Here is a 25,637-nt window from a genome sequence, read left to right as displayed (position 1 = left end):
TAACAAGATTGAGCCATCTTTGAATCATGATCTAATTATGTTCGAACTATCTTCATAATTTGATTGAACTACTTTCGAGCTATAATTAAATCATGATTGAACCATCTTTCATCGCAATTCTAATAATACTTGAACAATGATCAAATCATATTCTAACCATCATCGAATCATTATGGATTTCATTGATTCTTTTTCAAATATATTCAGACTATCTTAGTCTAATCATTATCTGAACATAGCTCAAATCATGATTTGAGCCACCTATAAGTAATTGGATGTCTAATGGCTTTTCGGCCTAGGGTTTAAGGTGCAAACACTATATTAAACTCTGACTTATAAAACATATAGCATCACTAACCTTCAAAAGTAATGAATGAAAATGCTACGTATCATGACCCTGAGTTAAAAAAAAATGATGAAAGAATCGGTCATCGCAACATAGTCTAAAGTCAACTTTCTCATTGATGCCACATTTTAATAAATCTAATTATAAAAAAAATTATTTAGCACATAAAATTAAAAAAAATAACAAAAATTACCTAACGAATCACATTCACAATAATGGGGATCTTTGGCTAAAATTGTATAATAAACGAAAAGGATAGGGAATTATTTATTAGTGTATTGTTACTTGAAAACTCCGTCGTACCATTTTGTTTAAAAAAAAAAAAACCACTCAGAAAACTTTTCTATCACGTGGAACGGAGGGGGAAGGGTATAAGCGTCATTTGATATCTGAGTTCTTTGTGCCTGTTCGGAAAAGTGGTGGGCCCATCGTTAAATAACAGCTGCTATATAGGGTATTATTGTCTTTTGATATTATGCCAATTAAAGATGCCGGCTAAAGTCAACTGAGGTCACTCCAGAGTCCTTAACATGCAGGCCCAATTACGCTGCAAGAAAATGTGAAATACCCAAAATAACCTTCGGATCGACCCCTGCTATCTTCCTATCTTTACCTTTCCCTCCGCTCCACTGAACCTGTACTTCTTTCGTCTCTCTATCTTGCTCTTGCCCAATCGAATAATGTCGGAGATGTCGATCTCCGGCGCGGGAGATCACGTAGCCAGCTCGATCCCGCCGGAGATATCAACGACGTCCGCTGGAGCGAGGTACAAGATGATGTCGCCAGGGCGGCTTCCGATAACGCGATCGCCATGCCTAACGATCCCACCGGGATTCAGCCCCGGTGCGCTGCTCGAGTCGCCCGTTCTGCTCACGAACATGAAGGTCTTAGATCTGACTTATAGTAACTGATTTCATGGTGTTAATCGGTTTTTCTGTTGTGTAGTTCTAACTTTCCGAAACCCTTGATAAACCCTTGCCGATTTAGATCTATGTAGTCATTTGACATCGATTTGCCACTTGCTTCTCCTTCATTTACTTTTCTTAATGGGAAATAGGCCATTTTACCGTAAATTCGTTTTAACCAGTTATAATTCTAGCCACATGTTTTCCTTTTCCATGTTTTTTTTTTCTGAAAACTTGTTTTTATGTTTAATGAAAAAAAATATTAAGTGTTGGCTTTATTCCTTTGTCCTTGTTATTTATTTGTAATGATTTGATATTTTATGCTTCGGATTGAAAAGAAGCTGGTGGAAATCCGGTAGATGTGTTCGTTAACTAGATTCGGATGCCCGCATTAAGATATTCGACTTCAGGAGTATTATGCTGATACTTGTGACATGACAACTATTATTAAAGTATCTGCTTTTGTTATTGTCTTGAATTCGGACTATGCCCTTTACCTGAGAACATTCCACTAGTTTCCAATTTTGGCTGCGATGTGTTTCTCTGAGTTGCATTTTTGTAAGTTCGGGTCATATTGATTCTTGCGGTCTCGATGTGCAAGTTGGGAGATTAAGGAGTTCACTTTTTCAGGCTTTATGGTTGAGAAGAAGCTGAGGTGGAAGTTTCTTAGGTTTCTTTTCCAGGGCCACTATGATGTTTCTTCCTAATTCCTTTTTTCAGGGGTGTGATTTTGGTTTTAAGCTTTGGGTTGGTCTGTTGCACTAATAGGGGATTACTTGAAAACACAAAGATTTGCGAAGAAAGCTAAAAAATGATGCATGAAGCTAGTAAATTGGTATTCTTTTGTACCATTCCTCTTTGTGCCGTGAGTTGAGCTTTTATTGATTATTTTATTTTTCTTTTAGAAGATATTTATCTTTGAAGTGGATGATCAATGATAGTGCCTTTCATGAGAATTTTGGTGGTGTGAATTCAATTGATGTGGTATACCCACTAGTTTTTTATGGGTAAAATACTAGTGGGAGATATATTTCTCTAAAGATGTTTATATGAGGAACCCTCTCCTGATCAATAGTAGCCCCATGTTCTTCCATTATACCCATGCTCAAGTAGACTATTTGTGACCCACTGTCCTGAGGAACTCATCTTTGCACATGATATTTGCATTCCCTTTGTAAGCTCTATTGTTCATACTTATCACAAAATCCCTTCACCTTGCAATCCATGATGCTACTTGTAATTTACAGTTCTTTCCCTATGCATGCCTTTGCCTATATTCGTACTTCCCTGCGCTTACCGCATTTAGATATGATGCCATTCCTCATTACTCACTAGCTTCTGGATCGTGACCCCCTCTCATATGTGTGATCCTCCTCGCCCACTAGTTCGACTGCACCTTTGGGTGTTCTCATGTGTTATCACACTCGCCTTAGCCAATTGAACCTTCACTGTTGCTCATGCCTCTACTTCCTCTATCCTCTCTCATCACAACCCTCACTACATAATACTTGTTGACATTCCTACCCTTTATGTGTTGCCCCATTTTGCCCTCTCTTATATTTACGTTCATCTGCTATTGAAAAAAACGTTGCAAGTAAATCGTATTATTCTATTAATTCATTTTCATAAAATTTTTTTTTTCATTTCATTTAGTCCACAACAAGTTCACTTTCGGGTCTTTCCGCATCTCCAATGCTCTACTTGATGTCCTAGATTGATTTTGATATTTCTAATATGCCAATTAGAATTATTTCTCTTTACTAAGAGTTGCCATATTACATATCTAAATCCTTTATACTTATATCATTATTTTGATTGGGATGATAATTCACTCGATTTATATCATCAACCTCCTTTGTATTACAATTTCTCTCCTCACATCACTAAGAAATCATGATGGTCTTTGTACTAATAATATCATTTCTAGGGTAATCTTTGAGGCCAACTATATTCTCTAAAGAGATCTATTTGCTCACATAACTATATTACCTTGTATGAAGGCTTAGTTTATATATCTTCATGATATCCTCATATTGTTGTTTGGATTATGATATAATTTTTAATCTTTTAGATATGCTTATAATTTGTTGATCGATCTCTTATTCATCACAATAGAGATCATGATGCATATTATGATACTTAAATCTCCTTGACTTGAGTATTATGATGATTGATCTGCATGATCATCATATAAACCATGGTCTTAGGATCAATACACTGCATATTATGAATATTAATCCACCTTGTTAGCATTGATATCATTAGCTTTCCATTCTATCTTTTCCCTGTGCATATCAGTTTCATCATGTATATTGAATGAAACAATAGGTACTTGTACATCATATTGCAATGGTTGAAATCCTAAACAACACAAGTTTCCAAAAGCACAAGCACAAAGATCACCAAAATCATTAATTCATCTAAATCATTTGAAAGATTGGATACGAACCATTGAAAACATCGAGCATAACAAGCCATTCTCCAATGATGAGTTTGTAGTTGCAACTTATTTTAAGAATGTTGTTGTATACTAGTAGTTGAGTATGTCATTGATGCATCTTTTGCACTTAACAAGATTTTTTCTGATGTATTTATAAATATCAATGTATTAGATGAGGTTGAGTTTGACCTAAAGCTTACCTTGTTGACTAATGGGTTGATGATGCACTTGAGTTTATGATCTTTTGCTATAATTATTGTTCCCCAATCTTTATAGATTGAGATGCATGTTATTTTTCAACTTTTCGTACTCCCCTCTTCTCCATGCAATATTTAAACCTACCTTAGTCGACTTTATTTGTCGCTTCTACCACCAAACTATCACATAGATGATCGATCATAATCTGACAATTTATGGAGATTCCCAAACTCGCCACAAATTGTTGAGATTGTTTTGCATGATGCTCCTCAGTTCAACATGTTGCTATTTGCTTCTTGTATAAATTGATTTCATATGACTACTATTTCAATGACTATACTTTCATAAGATTCTTCCCTAAATCATTGATTTGATTTAGGATGCATGTCGATGTCCTATGCAAAGCCTCCAAATCCATTCATATCTTATCAATTTATTATTGTTGTTGCTATTCATGATACACATGCTCTCATCTGCCTCCACCATCGCTGTTGATGCCACCTTTCTATTCTTTGGATAAGAGTTTCTTTCAGCCCAGGTGAAATGATGCTTTATAATAATGATTAAATGAATTTCAGTTAGGGGAGCAAATGAGTCGACTCGCGAGCCAAATCCCGAGCTCGACGTGTGGCTCGAGAGTTCATTAACGCAGCCTGTCTTCCACAGTCTCACTCCACCGAATCCTTTTTTTGTGATCACATGTGCCTGCGATTTACATGCTTTCGCGGTCACACAAGCCCTCGCTTCCGAGCTTCACCCCGCTTCCGCGATCGCACCCGCCCACAGTTCACATGCTTTCGCGGTCGCATGCGCATGCGCTTCTGAGCTTCTTTTCAGTTTGGCGGTTCGCCAAACTGTTCTAGCCGCTCAACGAGTAGTCGAGCCAAGCATACTTAGGATAAAACTCAAGCTCGATAAGCCAATGAGCTTGAAATCTTGCTCAAGCTCGAGCTCGAAGTTGGATAAGCTCGGCTCGCGAGCTCGTTAATGAGTTGAGCCCGAGTCTGCTTGACTCGGTTGCACCCCTAATTTCAGTTGACGCCTTGACGGTTTAAAACATGTGTCCATTTTTTTAGGCATGTTTTAATTATATTTCTTGTGTTAAATATGCAATGAGGACACATTAAATCTTGTCTTTGATCAGATTATTTTTACTATGTATTAATGCCCTACTTTGTATAAGATTATCTCATGAAGGGAACTATTGATGATTATTGAATGAAATATTGGATCCTTACTCTCTTCTTATGCATCTCTCTATCTCTCTTCTCTTTTCCCCCTCTCTTCTTTTGGACCCAACTCCCCATTCTTTTCTCGCCAATGTGTTTACTATCATAATGCTATCAAAGAAGTCATTGATAGCATAGTTGGGTGTAGTAGAAAAGGAAATGCTATGATGTGGTAAAACTATAAAATGTCAAGAAATGATAATATTAGAAATATAGTTGGAGTAACACCTGTTACTGACACAAAAGTGAAAGTTGATTTTGGTTGTGTGGGTATATCCATTGGAGAGCAGAAGATTTGCCGATTAGTGTGGAAATTCGTGTCCCATTGGTGATGGTGGATAGACGCCAAGCACTAATTTGAGAGAAATTATGGCTGCTGGTTTAATGGAATCCAAGCTGGAAGGTAGTGTGGAGGCAGACAACAATCATGGGAATGTTTAAAGCAGCTATAGTAATTCAGGAAATTATTCAGGGATTTTACATGGAGGCATCAATAAAATCCTACCAATCACGAAAATTAGGGCTGAATACTGCAGTCTTCCCAACATTGGTTCCCTGCTATGCCGCCCTGTCTAGTCCAGGAAATAAGATTCACTGCATGCTCAATAGGCGTCCTGGTTTCCTTGTTACAGATTTACTTTAGGAGAAAAATAATATTGTCTTTACATAGATATGTACTTTTTTTCCCTTTTTTCTCACACATACCTGTCCTTGTATCTTTATAAATAGTGTCACTTGCTCATTAGAATACGAATCAACTGTCTTTCTCATCTATGTTCCTACTTCCTACAAGTCTTTCTCCTCTATGTTACTTTTTTCAAGTATAAGAAAAGTTTATGGAATTAAATTGAAATGATTAGGAAGGAGAGAAGTTAAAGAACATGTAATATTGTTGGAAGTTTGGCCTAAGGACTTCCATAAGATAGATTCAACATTTCATGCAACACTCAAGAGGAATGAATGGAAGAGGGAGATTGTTAAAGCCAATTCCAAATAATTGGGATAGGGCTATTGCTTATGACGGTGATGATGTATTACTTCCATTGCCTTCTAATTAGGAGCTTCTTGCCAATTTTCTTGTTCATTAAGAACTTTGCTTTGGATTCCCTTTTGGGCTCTAAAAATGTTGTAGTGATTTCTCATTATAATTTTTTTTCATGCATGTCTTTTTGCAGGCAGAGCCCTCACCTACGACTGGTACGTTTGCTATGCCCTTAATTTTGAACAATGGTGGTTTGGCTGCTCTCGGTTCTCCAAAGGATTCTTCTAAAGGCTGTGTTTCTGAAGATGGTAGCTCTCCTTATTTTGAGTTCAGACCACATATCAGGTTGTCTTCACGTCCAGGCTTATCCTCTTTGGCACCTTTGGTAATTCCTATCGATCTCATTTGTATTAGCTGCAATAATATTATAAAATAGTTATTTATTGTTTAACAATAATAAAATGTCAACTCAGAACTACTTAGAAGGTGGCCTTCTGCTATTTTTACATTAGTATGGGGCTATTTAAAACGTCATATACTTGTTTGCTAAAAAAGGATATAACACCATAGTTCATTTTCTGACATGGCCTGCTTGAATGAGAATGCAGGTTTCTGCTCATTTCAAATTGTAGCACTTTTTTAAATAGTTTATTTTTCACATTTTTTTCCTGCAGAAGACATGGTTTCTATGTCCTAATTGCATCAAGTGACATTGATTTCTAATTTTTTTTCCTTGTTCAGACCATAATTACTACTTTTTATATTTTTGGTCAACTGGCGTTTTTTTCAAGCCGGACAATTATGTGCTTCTCGTTTTACTTTCTGTTTGCTGGTCTAAAAAAATTGATTTTTGTGCAATAAAGGCAGTGCCGGAGGTAGAATGTTTGGGGTAAGGAGGGGTAGCAGACATAATATTTCTATATTTTATATATTTTAATAGTTTTTTTCATCCTTCTTTACTTTTTATAGACCTTTGGGTGGTTGTTCCAAGTCATGAAGCGAGAAATATAAATATATAATTGAAATCAAACTATTTAGCCAATGATGCATAATTTATATTCATTTTGGTCGCATGTTGCACCTCTTGATTTCTTGCAGGGTTCTCTAGGGTTAAACTCAAAGCAACAAGAATTTGTAGAAAAAAACCAATGCCTTTGTGACACTAATGGGTCATCATCTTCCCAAGTTGTTAAAACTGAGTGCATAGCTCAATCTTCACCGGAATCAACTTGGTCAGCAACAGCGTCAGGCTCTCCTGTTGAAGTGTTTACTCTCAAAGCCAATGGTTTTTGTGAAGATGCTTCAAATGAGTTACAACTGACAAAGGATCTAGACTGCAGGATACAGGCATCACAGTCTGATCAAAATGGTTCTAATCCCTTGAATGCAGTTGAGAAGTCAAGTGAAGATGGTTATAACTGGAGAAAATATGGACAAAAACATGTCAAAGGAAGTGAATTTCCAAGGAGTTATTACAAATGCACACATCCAAATTGCCAAATGAAAAAGCAATTGGAACGCTCTCATGATGGACATATCACAGAGATCATCTACAAAGGCCGGCATGACCATCCTAAGCCTCAAGCTAGCCGCCGATCAGCAGTTGGTGGCGTTTCCACTGGTCAAGAAGAAGAAAAGGAAGATGGACTTTCTTGTTTCGCAAATTTTGAAGGTAGTATGTTTTTGTCTTCTGCTTTCATTTTCCCTCGGAAATTTCTATGGCTTATTTGTTCAAACTTTGCAATACTATTTCATGTATCCTTCGTCTACAGAGAAGTTTTCAAATGCACATTGCCATTCGTCTCATGTCAATCCCAATTGCAACTCTGAGCTTTCTCCTGTATCAGTAAGTGATGATGAGGTTGAAGTTGGAGGTGGACAGTCTGGTCTCGGTGGCGATGATGCTGCTGATGATGATCCAGAATCAAAGCGCAGGTTCCTTGTTACTAATAGAATTACTAGTTGATATGTTAAAAGGCGCGGTAGTAGATGTGCACTAAAGTCTTATTTTTGGAAACTATTTAGCAGGAAGATGGAAGTTGCTACTATTGATGCTAATTCAATTGCGAAAAATAATCGCGAACCTCGAGTTGTTGTTCAAACTGTAAGTGAAGTTGATATCTTGGATGATGGGTATCGCTGGCGCAAATATGGCCAAAAAGTAGTGAAAGGGAATCCAAATCCTAGGTATTTCTCCATTTTATCTTATGGCTAATCTATGGCTTTTCCAAATTGTTATGTTTTCCTTCTCTTTTCCTTATAATAATATGCATATTGCTTGGAGAATTAATTTTTCTGAAGGAATACTAATTCATCTGTGTCACATGTTATGGACACTTCAACATAAAGGGAGTTATTAGGAAAAATGATGCTCATGTTTTTGCTGGTAGACCTTCAATTTAGTAATTCATCTGAATCACAAATTAAGTTACAAATTGCAATCTCTACTGTTCTACAGGTTCAATTGGGCCACACTAGGGGTCTCTATACCTTGCTGCATGTGTATGTTGTGCTGTTTTGTTATCCGTCGCTAGGAAAGAATCTATGCTTACGAATAGAATACTACCAAAAAAACCCATGAACATGCATAGGAAAGATCATTAATTTGAAGAAGTGATAGGAAACACTTGGATTTCCAAGTGTTTCTCACCACAAATCCTAGGTACTTCTCCGTTTTATCTTATGGCTAATCTATGGCTTTTCCAAATTGTTATGTTTTCCTTCTCTTTTCTTATAATAATATGCATATTGCTTGGAGAATTAATTTTTCTGAAGGAATACTAATTCATCTGTGTCACATGTTATGAACATTTCAACATAAAGGGAGTTATTAGGAAAAATGATGCTCATGTTTTTGCTGGTAGACCTTCAATTTAGTAATTCATCTGAATCACAAATTAAGTTACAAATTGCAATCTCTACTGTTCTAGAGGTTCAATTGGGCCACACTAGGGGTCTTTATACCTTGCTGCATGTGTATGTTGTGCTGTTTTGTTATCCGTCGCTAGGAAAGAAAGAATCTACGCTTACGAATAGAATACTACCAAAAAAACCCATGAACATGCATAGGAAAGATCATTAATTTGAAGAAGCATATTCAGTTGTCCAAGAACGTATAAATTAACATTTAATGCTTTTAATATATAGTATAAAATGAATCTAAATAAGTATGTGAAAGGAATAAACAAAATGGTAAAGAACATTAAATTTAGTAGTATAGGTCATAATAAGCATGTCTTCTTACACAATTGTTAAAGAGCAGTGAAATTAAACCATAGTTAAAATAGTAGGAACATGTGAAGAATATGTGCATAGTTACTTGAGTTAGCAAGTTTCCAGTTAAATTGTGGGTGAAGCATAGCTACATTAAGATCAAATCTTGTGTTTTCGAATAGAAAGTAAGTTATAAAAGGGCATCTAATTAAAGTTGTTCTTCTGTGAAACAACAAAAAACTATTTCAATATAGATATTTTTTTTATCCTTATTGAGCATAATTTAAAAATTAGTCCGGTTGGTTAAAGAAACAGTGATGTTTTATCCCCTTGAAAATTACAATATTATCTAATGAAAGATGAGCAAGTAGTTACGCAAGGAAGACAAATAGAGGACCATCCTAAGGAAATGTCAAAACAAAAATATTCAGAAATACCCCAATATATATGAATTGCCAATTAACTATTTTTAAAATAAATGAATGACATAGAAAGAAAATCCGCAACAAGTTTTCTTATGGATGGTATAAAGCGAACGAGTGTAGTTGTTTAGAGAAAGTTGCTAGCATACAGTTTTCATCCAGGGAAAAAAAATCTGGTAGTTTGACTGCAATTGGCCCAATTGGATGCATTTAAAATTCAAACTTGCTAGCTAATTTGGTTCGAGTTTTCTAATTTGGCTAGTATTGAGCAGAAAGCTACATCCAAACCAAGCGAATAGGAATTAAGATAGATGTCGAGAAATAAGGATGTGGTGAAAAAGGAGCAAAACATATTTGTTGCTATCATGATAAGGAATGTTGGGGATGAAGGAAGAACAAGGGACTAAGTAGTGGAGTTGGGGGCAACTGTGGAAGGTGAAAGGCGTTCAGGAAGAGGCCTGAGCGAGCTTTAGCATAGATGAAGGTCTTCCAAGAGAGTTTATACTGTGTGCAAAATATATCACGTTTGAATCCTATACAGGAGGTGCATGATAGCACAAATGCCTCTGGGTTTTTAGGCACAAGGAATCAATGCCCAACAACTTATTTTATGTTGATGTGGATGTTGTATTTTAACTGGCATATGCCCTTTTTATGGATATATCGAAGCGCACAATGACAAAGCTTGCTATAAGGGACATATGGTGGTGCATGAAGGAACAAAATATATATAAAAAGTATGAGGGCAATGTTCAAGTAGTTAAGGTCGATCGAGGCCAACATCAATGCTTAATAATCATATCTTTTTTTTTTCACTTTTTTACTCATTTTAAATAATCATAACTTTAAAAATAATAAAATATCATATCAAACTTACAGGCTTTGATCTCTTTTTGTCATCATTTCCCTTATGTGGGTTGATCCATTTCAACTCACAATAACAAGAGTTAAGAATTCTCGTCTATTTTTTAGATAAAGGTTTAGACCGTCCTAACTCTCATATCAGTAGTCAGGAATTCTTTTTTCACTTTTTTTATAAGGTTTGGATATCCCAATTTACTATATCAGGAATTATCTCGTCTTGCACATGTCATTAAAGGTAGTCTGCTTAACTCACATGATGTGCCCTTCATATGATGCTTAAAATAAATTCATATTCTTTAGCATTGACATAAACATTAATTCTTCACTTCATAGTGATGTGCATACATGATAAAGCATGATATATATGAAAATATTCATTTGTGCATTGTATGTCATTTAGTAGTCTTATATTTACAATTAATGATGATTAATATTGAAATCATATAAATTAATGAATATATTACATGTGTAAATGTATAATATGTATTAATCTCTTTGATGCTATGGGATATTTTTAGCGTGCTCATTATGTAAGAATTTCTACAAATGCAATCATATGTGATCATTGTAGTGCAAATGATATAAAATGTACACAAAATACATATGATAGGGCATTTGTGCATGGAGGTACTCTTTGAATAAAGTGGTGCATGGTGGAACAAAATATGTATAAAGAGTATGAGGGCAATGCTTAGGTAAGTAAGGTCGACCAAGGCTGGCGTCAAGTTCTACTATAGATAAGAGAGTGGTTGACTGGCTAATTCAGTTGTTGGGTGGATGTTCTGAGATAGTTGGCCAAATGAAAGACGGGACTGGTGGATTGTCATGTCACGTGTGAGATTAACAATGATAGATTCAAGTTGCCATGAGAGGTTTGGACAAGTTCAAATGGATAGTTTGATAGAGCATGCTGTTATTGGAAATTTTGTTATCATTTTGATATCCTTTTTATTGTGAAAATGTAAAACCCGAAAAATACCAATTTTAGACATCGCACGCTTTTCAAAGTGACGCGACGAAATTTAAGTGAAATTTCAAAGTCGTCGGATTTTAACGAAATTAATTTTATTAAATTCTACGTAAAATTTCGAGCAAAACGATATAAAGGACTTATAGTGAATTTCGTTTATTTTGGAAGTTAAAAATTTTAGAAGTACCATTATGACAAAAATGCCCTTCTATGCTTTATGGACTCTTAATATTGTTTGAGGGCAATTAAGACTTTTTATTTTAAACCCAAACTGATCCATCTTTAAGGGGACCCCTATTCGTGTGGAGTGTTTCGTTCGGCCGAAACTCAAAGGGGTGGAACAAGAGGAGTGACGGGAAAGCTTGGGCGGCGGCTCCGGCGGTGGTTTCCGGCGGTCGGATTTGAGGGAAATTGTAGAGGAGACTAAGGGAAGGACTAATGTATGATTTATTTAAGCATTTCTCCATTCCCCGCATAGTTTTCTTAAGGAAGAAATTTTAGGGTTTTTCAACAGTTAAGAATAGGGAATGATTTTAATCATGAAAACAAAGTTTTTTTTTTAGAAATTTTGAGTTGGAAAAATTAGGGTTTTTCCTTAAAGTTGAAATTTTTGAAAGTGCTTTTATAAACTTGGTTCCTAAGGGTCCTAAGAGGGTTCTAAATGTATAAATTAGGCTTTTCTCACAAAATAATATTTTTCTTAATTTTTAAAATTTATAAATCCGAAAATTTGTTTTCCAAAAATATTAATTTGTTGAATGGGAAGTTTAAGCATGAAAAAAAAATAAGAATAATAATGAAAATGGGTTTTCCAAATTTAGGATTTTAGGTTAAAACCGAAAATAAAAATTAATTTAAATTATTTTGGTTAGGGTATAGGAATTTTAGCAAGTGTAATAACAAAAATATAATTTTGATAATGTTTAGGCAAATTAAATTCATATGTTTGTAATTGTGAAAATTAGAGAGAGAGAGAGAGAGTGAGAGAAAGAGATAACTTAGAGTGGTTTGCAATGAGAAAAAGAATATTTAATTTTGATTTATTTTATAGATTTTTAAGGAGAAATTGTGGACCTCCGAAAGGACACCGCCGGAGTTGTGGAGTGCAGAGGGTGTACGACCGCACCACCCCGAGGGATAGAGACGATCGCAGGCCTCCGCGCTCATCGCAAATGGGCCAATGGAAGGGCAGATTAGATCGCACATACGACTAACCATTGAGGATAACAGTTATTGCCAGCGCACTCCGATGAGTAGTAATATATACGACCTAATCAAAACAACGGGTTTCCCCCACCTGATACATCAGCTCGAGTGGGGTTTATTTGATGGAGTTTCGGTTCCCACCGGCGCAAGCCCCTGTGGTTAATTACATCTCGGGCCTAGAGCCCGAGAAAACTCTGGATTAAGGATCCGATATTATTCTTCCCAGACAAGGGGGATTGGCACACAAAAGGTGATACTAGGAAATCCTACTCAAAGGGAAAAGAGGATCCAAATGAGCTTAGTCAACATACAAGGTTCACATCCACACTCGGAGGGACTGAGACAATTGAGGGGAAATAGAAAATCATACACTCAAAACATACAAAGAGAGAGGATAAAAGTGGCGTTATCTGTGTGACGCAGATAAGTAGGATTTATAGTTCCCTAAAAAAAAAAGAACTTAGCCATAATTTAGGCACACTACGAGACGCCAATGTAGTAGCCTCGAATCCTAAATCTAAGGTGGGCTTAGTATTATACATAACACTAACATCTGTGTCCTAGCTAATGCACCTGGGCTTATACCCTGCTCGAAAAAGGGATGCTATCTAATCACCTAAGCGCTTCAAATTCATGCAGTCCACTCTTTATGAAATGTGGCATCTAGCATATTGTTCATTTTGCCTTGATTACTGTAGTTTAGAATCGTGTTTTACTTACTAAGCATTGGTTTACTGTTAGTTAACATTTTTCAGGTGTAATTACTTTAAATCAAAATGAGTAGAAGGGGTGAAAATGTTTACTGTATGAGAGGAGAGCCGGAAGAAAGGTAATTATATGAATCTATTTGAGGTTATGTTTATGTGTTTTAGTGGCTCTTTCAAATATTAAGGGGATAATTTTAGAAATTAGATATTTTAGTCTACCGTCTGACCTCCATTCCCGCCTCGCCTATGTGAGCTCATCGGGCCGAGTCGTGACAAAAGTGGTATCAGAGCAAAGGTTTAAGAATATTGATCAATATGAAAGAATCAATAGGGTGATTTTATAGGTTAGAGATGATATAGGGTATATGTGTTATAGACTACTAATTTTATTTCATCGGTTATATCTCAGAGTTGTGAATCCTAAAAATGATGCCACTGGAGGCACTACGTGAGATATTTGGAGGGAGATACCAATCGTAGCAGAGCATTCGAATAGTAGCATCAATGCTACTATGGAATCTTTTACATAGATGATGGCAACTATGACCCAAATGCTTAAGAGTACTCAAAGCCATGCTGGAGGTAGTGGAAGCACTCCAATGGACAAATACTTGAAATTATTCCAAGACATGAAGCCTCCATCGTTTATAGGTGGTGGACCCACAGAGGCGGAAGACTGGTTAATGATGATAGAGAAGATCTTGGAAGGAATGTCATGCCCTCAAGATAGAAGGTTTGCCTTAGTTACATATGCTCTCAATGGTGAAGCAAAGAGGTGGTAGAGAAGCCAATTGCAAGAGACCTTTGAAGGAAGACCAAGCATCCAAGTTTCTTGGGAGGGGTTTGTGAAAGTATTTAGAGACTGGTATGTACCGATGTCTGCTAGAAGATTGATGCAAGATAAATTCAGCAGATTGGTGCAAGGTGATAGAACTATTACTTAGTATAAGGCCGAGTTTACTAGACTTTCCAGGTATGCCTCACGTATAATACCCAATGCAGAAGAGAAGTGCCATCATTTCTTATCTGGTTTGAAGGATGTCATTAGACAACCCTTGATTCCTTTTGACATTGAGGATTATTCAATTCTAGTAGAGAGGGCCCGAAGGATTGAATCCGATTTGCAAGCTACTCAGAAGAGGAGGGATCAGCATAAAAGAAAGAGTTTTGATGAGGATATACAAAGTAATCTGATTCGAGGATCAAATGAGAAGATACCAAAGTTTAGTCCTAGTGGAGTCAGTGGTGAAACTGTAAGTAAAGTCACTGAACATTGTGCTAAGTGTGGCAGATTACGTAAAGGTGAATGTTTGATTGGTTCCAACACTTGCTATTGGTATTATTAGCATGGACACATAGCAAAATATTGTCTTGCATTGGTTCATAAAATTTCAGGAGAAATGAGACCAAGTGAAGCACCTTCACAAAAGAAAGAGCAGCGTCGCAATGGAGAAAATTGTGCTCTGCAGCGCTGTTCAGACGTTGTAGCTCAAGGAAGGAGCAACGCTGCGACGCTGGAGATGGCCTTGCAGCTTCAAATTGCCTCAACACCACAACACAATAGTTGGGTCAATTACTTGGTGAAATGACATGTAGATTCAAACCCAACACTGCAGCATAGGGATTCATGAGTGTCGTAGCATTATTATTTGCAGCGCTGAGATGCTAGAATCAGTTAATGTACTTAAATATAAATAGTCCGTGTGAACAAACATTTTACTTTACTTGTATTTTATTTCACTTTTACCACTCTCTGTCTTATATATGAAAACACTGTATCAATTCTCTAATATGAATGATCAATAATACTTTACTCAGTTTTCTCTGTTTCGGTCTCTGTCTCTGTCGTTTCCCTTCTTTCTCAAATTCTAACATGGTATCATGAGCCACTCTATGGGAGATCAAGAATCCGCAAACTCCCACCCTCCCTCCTCGGCGTCCATCTCCGGCAGTTCCTCATCCGCGCTCCACATTCCACCGCAGCTCAAATTTCTCATCTCAAATATCAAGAACCTTGTTCCCAATAGCCTCACTACCGAGAACTATGCCATTTGGCGCATTCAACTTCTTCAACAGTTCACGGCGAATGGCTATGCTGGGCATCTCACCGGCACAACGCCATGCCCCGCCGACACCACCTCTCCAGAATCTCAGGGTTGGCTCTTAGCCGACAACAATCTTCTTTCTGCACTTTTCTCAACAATCTCGCCTCCCATCCTTCCTTACGTCATTTCTTGCACCACCGCCCACGACGTTTGGCTAGTTCTTGAGCGCCGCCTTCAGCCCACGTGTCGGTCGCGTTTCATCCAGCTCAAGAACGAGCTCCACCATGTTCAAATGCAGAACAGATCCATGCAACAGTATCTCAATCATGTCAAATCGATCGTCGACAACATCTCGGCCTCCGGTTCTAATGTCGACGAGGAAGACGTTATTCTCCATATTCTAAATGGACTACCGCCCACTTACAGCTCATTCAAAGCTGCCATCCGCACTTCTCCCCATCCGATGAATCTTGATAACATCTATTCTCTTCTTTGCAGCGAAGAGATTAACGTTAATCAAGAACTCACTCGTACCAGCTCTACCACCTCCGGAGTCACGACATTCTATGCGACATCATCTAACCAATCTCGTAATCGCCCTCCGCGACGATTCAGCAAGAATCGGACTCCAACCACTGAGCAAACTCCGGCGCAGATAAATGCTTCCTCGACTGTGCCCAACCAGTCTTCTTTGAATCCCACCCGACCCACATGCCAGATATGCAACAAAGCCGGCCACATTGCTCTTAATTGCTGGCATCGCTCGAATCCTCGGTTTGCACCTACTAATTCAAGATCCCTGACGGCACTCCTCGTACAACAGTCTCCGAATACTTCTCAGGATTGGATCGTTGATTCGGGAGCATCTAACCATCTCACACCAGATCTTGGCAACCTTCAGTATCCCGCACCTTACCACGGTCAAGACAATGTCTCCATAGCAAACGGATCACAAATTCCTGTTGCTCACTCCGGTCAGGGCCTACTTCCGTTACCTGACACGCCTCGTAAGCTTTACTTGCGTAAACTTCTTCATGTTCCGCACTTATCACACAATCTTTTATCTATTTCCAAGTTAACTACTGATAACCCTGTCTCTGTTAGCTTTGACGCTAATGGTTTCACTATTAAGGATCGCAAGAATCACCGTCCCCTTCTTCATGGGCATCTTCATGATGGCTTATATCAACTTCGGAACTCAGCAGGTCACACCTCAACGGCACTTCATGCCCATACAAATCAAGAACAACTGTGGCACGCACGACTTGGACACCCTCATCAAGGATCGCTCCAGCATCTACTACCGCTTCTTCCCAGCATTAAACAAATTTCCAATACTTTTTCTTGTATTTCCTGCTCTATTGCAAAGTCTCATAAACTATCGTTTAATAAAAATAGCTCTGTATCTTCTAATGCCTTTGATCTCATTCACTCTGATGTCTGGGGTCCCGCCCCATTGAACTCTCTTGATGGCTTTAGATATTACGTTTGTTTTATAGATGACTTCACTCGTTATTCTTGGATGTATCTTATGAAAACAAAGCAGGAAACGTTTTCCAAATTCAAACTATTTCATCAGCTTGTTCGCACTCAATTTCACGCAACCCCTAAGGCTCTTCGGTCAGACGGTGGCGGCGAATTCACTAGCAACGAGTTCAAAGATTTCCTTCAGAATCATGGTATACAACAGCAACTCAGTTGTCCGCACACGCCCGAGCAAAACGGCTTGGCCGAAAGGAAAAATCGACATCTTCTTGACTTAGCTCGCACCATGCTTCATGCTGCAAACCTGCCTAACTATCTATGGGCCGAAGCCATCTCCACAGCGAACTACTTGATAAACCGACTGCCCTCCTCTGCTATCGCAAATCAATCACCCTTCCACCGCTTGCACGACAAACACCCGACTTATACACATCTAAGAACTTTTGGGTGTCAATGCTTTCCGTGGCTACGACCTCAAGCAGCCAACAAACTCTCACCGCGCTCCCATGAATGCATCTTCATTGGCTATTCTCCTTTTCATAAAGGGTATAAGTGTTTGGATCTTACCTCCCATAAACTCTACATTTCCCGGCACGTTACCTTTAATGAAACTCAATTCCCCTGCAAAACCACATCGTCATCTCAACCTACGCCAAACTTAACCTCAGACAATCCTACTCCACCACTACTTCTCATTCCCTCTTCACTGGCCTCAAAACCAACACCTAATACCATTTCTAAACCAACTTTACCCCAACTGTCTACTCACCAACCTACTTCCTTCTCTAACAGCTCCACCGTGCCATCTATCACAAACATCCCAACTTCCACTACGCCCCCCAGAACCGTAGCACATCAACCCACTCATCCAATGCAAACCAGACTTAAATCTGGGATCACTAAACCGAAGACAATTATGTCCCTCCTCACTAAAGCTCCTTCTACCGATACACCAAACACTTATGCTCAGGCTATTAAACACCCACATTGGCGTCAAGCCATGTCTGAGGAGTTTCATGCTCTTCAAAAGCAAGCCACTTGGACCCTTGTTCCCGCTCCGGCTCAAACTCCTATTCTCGGGTGTAAATGGACGTTTAAGACCAAACTTCTACCCAATGGACAAGTGGACAGGTATAAAGCTCGGCTAGTTGCACAAGGATATGATCAAAAATATGGTGTAAATTTCACCGAGACATTTAGTCCCGTGGCCAAGATGACTACAATTCGTGTTCTTCTCACTCTTGCACTCACTCGGCAATGGCAAATTTTTCAATTAGATGTGTCGAACGCCTTTCTTCACGGCGAACTAAACGATACTATATACATGCGGCAACCTCCGGGCTTCGTTGATTCCTCCTCACCGTCCGCTGTGTGCAAACTGAATAAATCTCTCTATGGTCTGAAGCAAGCCCCACGACAATGGTTTGACAAACTCACCACGTTTCTTCAAAACCAAGGATTCAGGTTTACTCGCTCCGATCCCTCTTTACTATCTTATCGTCGCAATAATATACAAAATTTTCTATTAATCTATGTCGACGACATTTTACTTACAGGAAATGACCGTGCTACTATCACTGATCTTCTATCTAAATTACACGCCAACTTTGCCTTGAAGCAGCTCAGCCAACTGTCCTTATTCCTTGGAATCCAGATCATCGAGCAAAGCAATGGCTTATTCTTGTCTCAGCAACACTATGCCGAGAAGCTCTTAAAAGACTCTGGCCTAATGGACTGCAAACTGGCCGCAACACCTGTGTCGCCCAAATCCAAACACTCAACCACCACTCAGCCATTTCACGATCAAACTCTCTATCGCCGCCTCGCTGGTTCTCTCCAATATCTCTCTATCACCCGTCCGGATATTGCCTTCGCTACAAATCAAGTCTGTCAACATATGCATCAGCCGACTAATCAAGACTTTCAAGCTCTTAAACGACTGCTTCGGTACGTTAAAGGCACCACTTCTTTCGGACTACCCATTACTCCTGGAAACCTCACTCTTCGGACATACACCGATGCGGATTGGGCCTCTGACGACCTCGACCGGAAATCAGTTTCTGGATTTTGCACGTTTTTGGGTACAACTCTCATTCTCCTTCTTGAAGCCTGATTTAGAACAAACAAAATCCTTTAATTTGATTTTTCTTGTATTTGGCCAGAAACAGTGATGATCTTTCCGAACACTAAATCCAGTTGAATGCGCGTACTGCCAATATTTCTCATATGCTTCCTTCTCAGAATTGTAAACGCCCTAACAAATATTCTTACATCCATATTTGCTTTAAATCTAAATATCAATCCGGACCTTAAAAACAATCAATAAAAGTTATCTCGGTATTAGCTCGGTATAACTGTGCACCGAGTTTATACCGAGCTATTATAATCAGTACCGACCGTATACCGATCTATAATACTTAAGACCATCCTTATACCGAGCTAAGGAGGAGTTCATACCGAGTAATGATCGGTACTACTACGACGTATTAATATTTATTAGCTCGGTACAATTGTGCACCGAGTTTAAACCGATATATTATAATCAGTACCGATCGTATACCGATCTTTAATAATGAATACCGACCTAATACCGAGCTATTATAATCAGTACCTAGCGTATACCGATCTATAATAATGAATACCGACCTATAACCGAGCTATTATAATCAGTACCTAGCGTATACCGATCTATAATAATGAATACCGACCTAAGAAAAACTTCATACCGAGTAATGATCGTTAATACTAAAACCAACGTTTGATACCCAGTAATGAAACAGTAAAAAGTAAAAAAAACAAACAGTATTTATAATAACTTACTACTATTAGATCAGAAAAAGCTTGATCAAAGTTTAACGTCGGAGTTTCCTCGTAATCGAAGAAGTCTAAGGAAGCAGAACCTTCATTCGATCCTTCAATCTCCTCAAATACTTCACGATTTCTTTACGTGAGGTATATGAGAATTATATCAACCGTAAAGACTGTAGAACATCTTAGGTTTAATACAGAAAAGATTATTATACCTGAGGTAAAAGCCGCGTACTTTTTTTAGTTTCCCACGCATTTCATATACATTACGACGGGCCAACCCGAAATATTTTAAAAAACGTGCTAAAACATATGGGCTGTCGTCGGGTCATAAGGGGTAAAGAGACATGCCAGATGTCGCGATTTTAAGCGATACCGAACGTAGGATGCGTCAGGTAACCTGAGCCAATAAAAATTCCCTTTTATCATTGAGGATTATTCAATTCTGGTAGAGAGGGCCCGAAGGATTGAATCCGATTTGCAAGCTACTCAGAAGAGGAGGGATCAGCATAAATGAAAGAGTTTTGATGAGTATATACAAAGTAATCTGATTCGAGGATCAAATGAGAAGATACCAAAGTGGAGTCAGTGGTGCAACTGTAAGTAAAGTCACTGAACATTGTGCTAAGTGTGGCAGATTACATAAAGGTGAATGTTTGATTGGTTCCAACACTTGTTATTGGTATTATCAGCATGGACATAGCAAAATATTGTCTTGCATTGGTTCATAAAATTTCAGGAGAAATGAGACCAAGTGAAGCACCTTCACAAAAGAAAGAGCAGCGTCGCAATGGAGAAAATTGTGCTCCGCAGCGCTGTTCAGACGTTGTAGCTCCAAGGAAGGAGCAACGCCGCGATGCTGGAGATGGCCTTGCAGCTTCAAATTGCCTCATCTCCACAACACAATAGTTGGGTCAATTACTTGGTGAAATGACATGTCGATTCAAACCCAACACTGCAGCAGAGGGATTCATGAGTGTCGTAGCATTATTATTTGCAGCGCTGAGATGCTAGAATCAGTTAATGTACTTAAATATAAATAGTCCGTTGGTCAAATTTGTGGGGGTTGGCTTCATTTTCATGTGCAAAATAGTCTAGAGAGTGAAGGAGTGGGAGTACATAAAGGAAGTCAATCTTTGTACTAGCAGAGTTTGAATCAATTAGAAAAGCACTTCTGGGTAACATCTATACTTGAACTCCTTTTGTATTTTATTTTTACTAATAAATGAAAGTTGTTTTGTTTTATCTCAATACATTGCTGCCTAAATTCTTTGTTTTGGGTTTATGATGTGTGTGAAATCAAGTATGCTTAAGTTTGGTTTATAAGTTTATGAAGTGTGTACAATGTTGTTTTGAAGCTCTTGTTCTTCATTTATTTTTTGCGTTGGTCGTTCATTCACTTAAAAACAGTTGTGTTCTATTGCCTCAATGGAGGAATAGAGGAATAATTAGGGGAGTTAAAATTGAACTTTATCATACATAGACATATGGTGGTTAGGGTTTTGGAATTATAAGATATCGTATCACTGTAGTTGGTGAAAATTTAGCTTTACATTCTTACATGCTCGACAGAGACCTAGAAGTAAAATTGCTCAACCTTGAATTAAAACAAACTTTTGCATAAATTGAATTTCTTTACCATCATAGGTTCAAAACACTTGAAATCTAGAGTTTTCTTTTCAAAACTATATGATTTGTCGCACACACTTCAAATTCCGCTGGCTAGATAAACTTAGTGATTCACATAGACAGTACTAGAGTAATATTAGGATATTTGAATTCCTCCTGGGAACGATACTCAATTCACTTATGTATTGCTTGACATGACATATACACTTACATGAAATGAGGGTTTGTAATCTATAATACACACCTGTCAAATGGTAAATGGTGAAAAGATGGTTTCACAGCAAATACCAGTCCGAGCTCAAAAACATTAAATGTGGACACATTAAGAAGGCTGGTGGAAGTACATTATAGTTATCAAATAAGATTAATAAGGTTCAAATCCTTGTTTTGTTACCATATTAAAATGAGGGAGACTGTGATAGAATTATTTGTGTTGAATTGTTGCTTAGTACAATGTGCCTTTATATAGATAGAAAATGAAATAATAACAGAAAATACAGTAAAGAAGAAAATGCTTAATAATGAAGGAATATTATAATAATGAATAGTAAAGATTATTGCTATAAATATTTTAGTACATATGATAATATGGATATAATAATAGTGAGAATTAAAGAAGAACAAGAAAAATGTATTATATATGCTTATATATAGGTAGAATATAAAGCAATAATTAAAAATACAATAAAAAAGAATATTCTGAATAATTAAGGAATATAACAACAATGAATAGTAAAAATTCTTGCTATAAATATTTTAGCACGTGTAATAATATGGATATAATAATAGTGAGAATTAAAAAAGAAAATAAAAATGAAAAAGAAGTTATGTTCTTCCCGTTGCTTGTAAGTGATGCAATACTGAATTGGATTTTGTACAAGTGGTGACTAATTATGTCACGACCTGACCCGGTTAGCTCGCATAGACGAGGCGGGAACGGATATCAGACTTAAATGATATAACATAGCATTTCATTATCAGAGAAACATGAAATATAAATCTAAAACAACTCGAGAGATAATTTAGCGCCTCTAAAAATAACAACTAATTTTAACAAAACATTTCATATAATAAATCAACGAAGTATAAAGGTGGACAAAATTTTTCTTTCTTTCATGTCAAATTCCACCCACAAAAATCATTCCACAACTACAAAAATATACATAAGGAACCTGTCATCCGGTCCTCTACGGTTGTACGTAAATCAGGATCATTCAGTCATTCACCTAGCAGTGGGGTCTCTTGAAAATATCCCAAAACTATGAAATGAACTAACGCTCAGTAAATAATAATTACATCTAAAATTCATGTGCCATGTAGAGGAAAACAATATGCAAAATTGGTAACATATTTACATGCAAAAGTAGTCCAGTAATTAACTCTTTCTATATGTCATATGCTTCTATGTGTCGATGTCATATGTTATATGTATGTCAATGCCATATGCTCTTTCCTATACATCATATGCTTAACATATTTATTTATTACATGATGTACATTATATCACATGTTCATATACCTCTATCTCATGCATATATTATACATCCGTACCGGAGTACTCATATTATACTGATTAGGTACAATCTCATAATTGGCTATTTATCATCATTTTGCAACGAAGAGCCGTATTGTGCAAGTGCATTGTATTTGGTACTCAGCCTCAGCATGCACAAATTTGCATTTTGATCTCATAACATAAGATGATGTAACAATATCAAACATACATATGATGAATTTGATTTAAGCATTAAAGTGAACTTTAACATATGAAGAGCTCTATATTTAACATGCAAAGCACTATGTGAACTTTTGTATAAAAATTTTATATCTAACATGCCAAGTACAATGTGACATATACATAGTAAAGTGCAATGTAACATAAACATAGTAAAGTGCAATGTAACATGATATACTTAAAAGAAAAACATGAAATTTAGAATGTAATATCACTTCCCTTAAGCTATTTGCTAAACTTCTTGAACCGATCTTATCTTAGGTTTAACCTAAAGAACACAAATTCTAAAATTAATTTCACATGCCAATTCTCTTATTAAAGTTCTCATTACATAATTAAATTGTCTAAATCTCCCTTCCTATTTGATCTTATCCTTCCTATTTGTTTTACCTAAGAATTAAATGAACTTTAATATAAAATTTTCGGATTAAAATAATTTAGAAATTTGGGAAAAATATTTTTTTTAATCAAATTCTCATTTTCTCTTAATTAGAGACTTCCTAAGACTCCCAGGAACAAGATTTGATAAAAAAATATTAAAGTTCATTAAATCTTCCTATACCCTAAACTAAAATAGTTGCTTAGCTTGAAATCTACAGCTTCAAATTGTTCCTCAACTATTTTCCCAGAGTGATAAAACTTGCTGCAAAGCTTGTTTTTTATAGTTCTTTTCAGTAGTTTGTGCACTTTTTTAATTTCATGTTCAAAATTTAGCCAAGGCAATATTATTCTACACTATGAATGCTTCACTTGCTTTTTAAGTATAGGTTTCACCATTCATGCCTAGGCGAGAACACACATTTTAGTTATGTTTGTATTATTTTTTTAGCTATATCATTTCAAATGCAATTAGCTTTGTTTCCACCAGACCTCTAACCTTAAAAAATCAAATTACCTTTTTTATTGTGAATTAAACCTTCTTTCTCTTTCGTATATGGCCTTGTTCTGTAATGTTAACTGCTCCATGAATCTGCCTTTTTCTCTCCTCCTTTATAATAGTGGTGGAGATGAATTCAACTTCCTGAATAAGGCTTCGTTTGGGATTGCTTCTTAAAGCAACTTTTTAGTACAAAAATTTTAAGTTTTGTATTAAAAAGCTATCTTAAGAATCAGAAAGAAAGCCACTCCAAATGAAGCCTAAGCCAAATGATATCCCTTTAAAGTTCCTGGGATAAAATTTCACTATTTCTAAGTTTCTTTACAAAATATTTCTTTATTATATACCAGGAGCTACTATAAATGCACCAATCCTGGATGTTCCGTAAGGAAACATGTTGAAAGAGCCTCCCATGATCCAAAAGCAGTAATAACCACATATGAAGGCAAACACAATCACGATGTTCCCGCAGCGAAAACTACCAATAACAACAACCGTGAGTCATCCCCGCCATTGATAACGGATGCCAATATTCCAAGGACTTATATCACACATCAATATTCTCAACCCGAAGAAAATAATGCCATAAATCTTCATCTCGGTGTTGGGGTTGGTTCCAATCACAACAATTTATTAAATGAGAAACAACATCTATCAGGTTTGGAACGAATCCCGAGCCATCATCATCATCATCATCATCACCAATACATTAGTTCTGATTGCAACAATGTCATGATCCAACTAAACCCTGTATCAAAACTTTATGGAAGCTCAAATAATGTTGTGTTTGGATCCAGAGACAATAAAGGAGAAGGTTTTTCTTTTAGCACTCAAATGAACAATTCATCCAGCCATTATTACCCAAGAGCAGATAATCTAGTAATGGGGCCATGAAAGTAGCAAGAAGCTCTGCAATGGTGGCTTAAAATGTTTGTGGAATATAATTTATTTCTGCCTCTTGTGACTGGAACAACTACAGGTGGAAGGTTTTTACAATTGTATAGAAGTTTCATTCAACTGGAAAGAAGAGCATGACTTCTGCTGCAGCTTACAAGGAATGTATTGGTGAATAGAGGCAGCTGAGTTGCTGAGTTATTGGGCAGAGTTTCTGAGCTTATGTAAGAGTATTTTAGATATTGCTCAAATCATACTTATTGCTGTGTAATTATGGAAAAAAATACTGGATATTTTTCCTGTTTTAATGTTTTAATTGCCATTCGAGATCATTCAGACATAGTTTGTTGATTTGAAAGTTACATGCATGATTAATTATTTTATAGATCGTTGCATTGTGTAATTAAGGATTCATTTGGGACGATTTTTTTACTGCATCTTAAAGCAGTTTTTTAGTTCAAAAATTAAAAAGCTGCTTTAAGCAGAAAGAAAGCCGTCTCAAATGAAGCTTAAATTTAAATCTTTGATAATAACTTTGTTGCATATATTGTTATATTTTGCTTTAATATAAGATAAAAAAATTTCATTTTTTTTTTCTTGTAAAATGGCATGAGAATAATTTACCAAATAAAATTAAAGAAAATTTAATGAAGTTATAGCTAAATTATGTATGAATTTTCAT

General features: G+C 36.9%; 1 protein-coding gene across 2 annotated transcripts; it reads left to right on the top strand.

The window, feature by feature from the left end:
* Positions 1-924: 924 nt before the first annotated feature.
* On the top strand, positions 925-25,297 carry LOC110104677 (WRKY transcription factor SUSIBA2). 2 transcript variants are annotated; one of them, XM_020833896.2, is made up of 6 exons: positions 925-1,230; positions 6,294-6,485; positions 7,199-7,772; positions 7,873-8,035; positions 8,126-8,287; positions 24,412-25,297. In XM_020833896.2, exons 1-6 carry the CDS (start codon positions 1,027-1,029, stop codon positions 24,953-24,955), a joined length of 1,839 nt encoding a protein of 612 aa, XP_020689555.1. In that variant the 5' UTR covers positions 925-1,026; the 3' UTR covers positions 24,956-25,297. The 2 variants fall into 2 exon arrangements, with proteins under 2 accessions (XP_020689555.1, XP_020689556.1); XM_020833897.2 differs by having other exon boundaries at positions 929-1,230; positions 8,129-8,287.
* Positions 25,298-25,637: the final 340 nt, after the last annotated feature.

Source organism: Dendrobium catenatum, unplaced genomic scaffold (genome assembly GCF_001605985.2).
Source record: "Dendrobium catenatum unplaced genomic scaffold, ASM160598v2 fragScaff_scaffold_72, whole genome shotgun sequence".
Taxonomy (NCBI): domain Eukaryota; kingdom Viridiplantae; phylum Streptophyta; class Magnoliopsida; order Asparagales; family Orchidaceae; genus Dendrobium; species Dendrobium catenatum.
This window is presented reverse-complemented; position numbering and strand designations above follow the sequence as displayed.

Coding starts and splice junctions, on each gene's coding strand:
- LOC110104677 (XM_020833896.2), top strand. CDS start 1,027: ATGTCGGAGATGTCGATCTCCGGCGCGGGAGATCACGTAGCCAGCTCG. Junction 6,486..7,198: donor TATCCTCTTTGGCACCTTTG/GTAATTCCTATC, acceptor GATTTCTTGCAG/GGTTCTCTAGGGTTAAACTC. Junction 8,036..8,125: donor GATCCAGAATCAAAGCGCAG/GTTCCTTGTTAC, acceptor GAAACTATTTAG/CAGGAAGATGGAAGTTGCTA.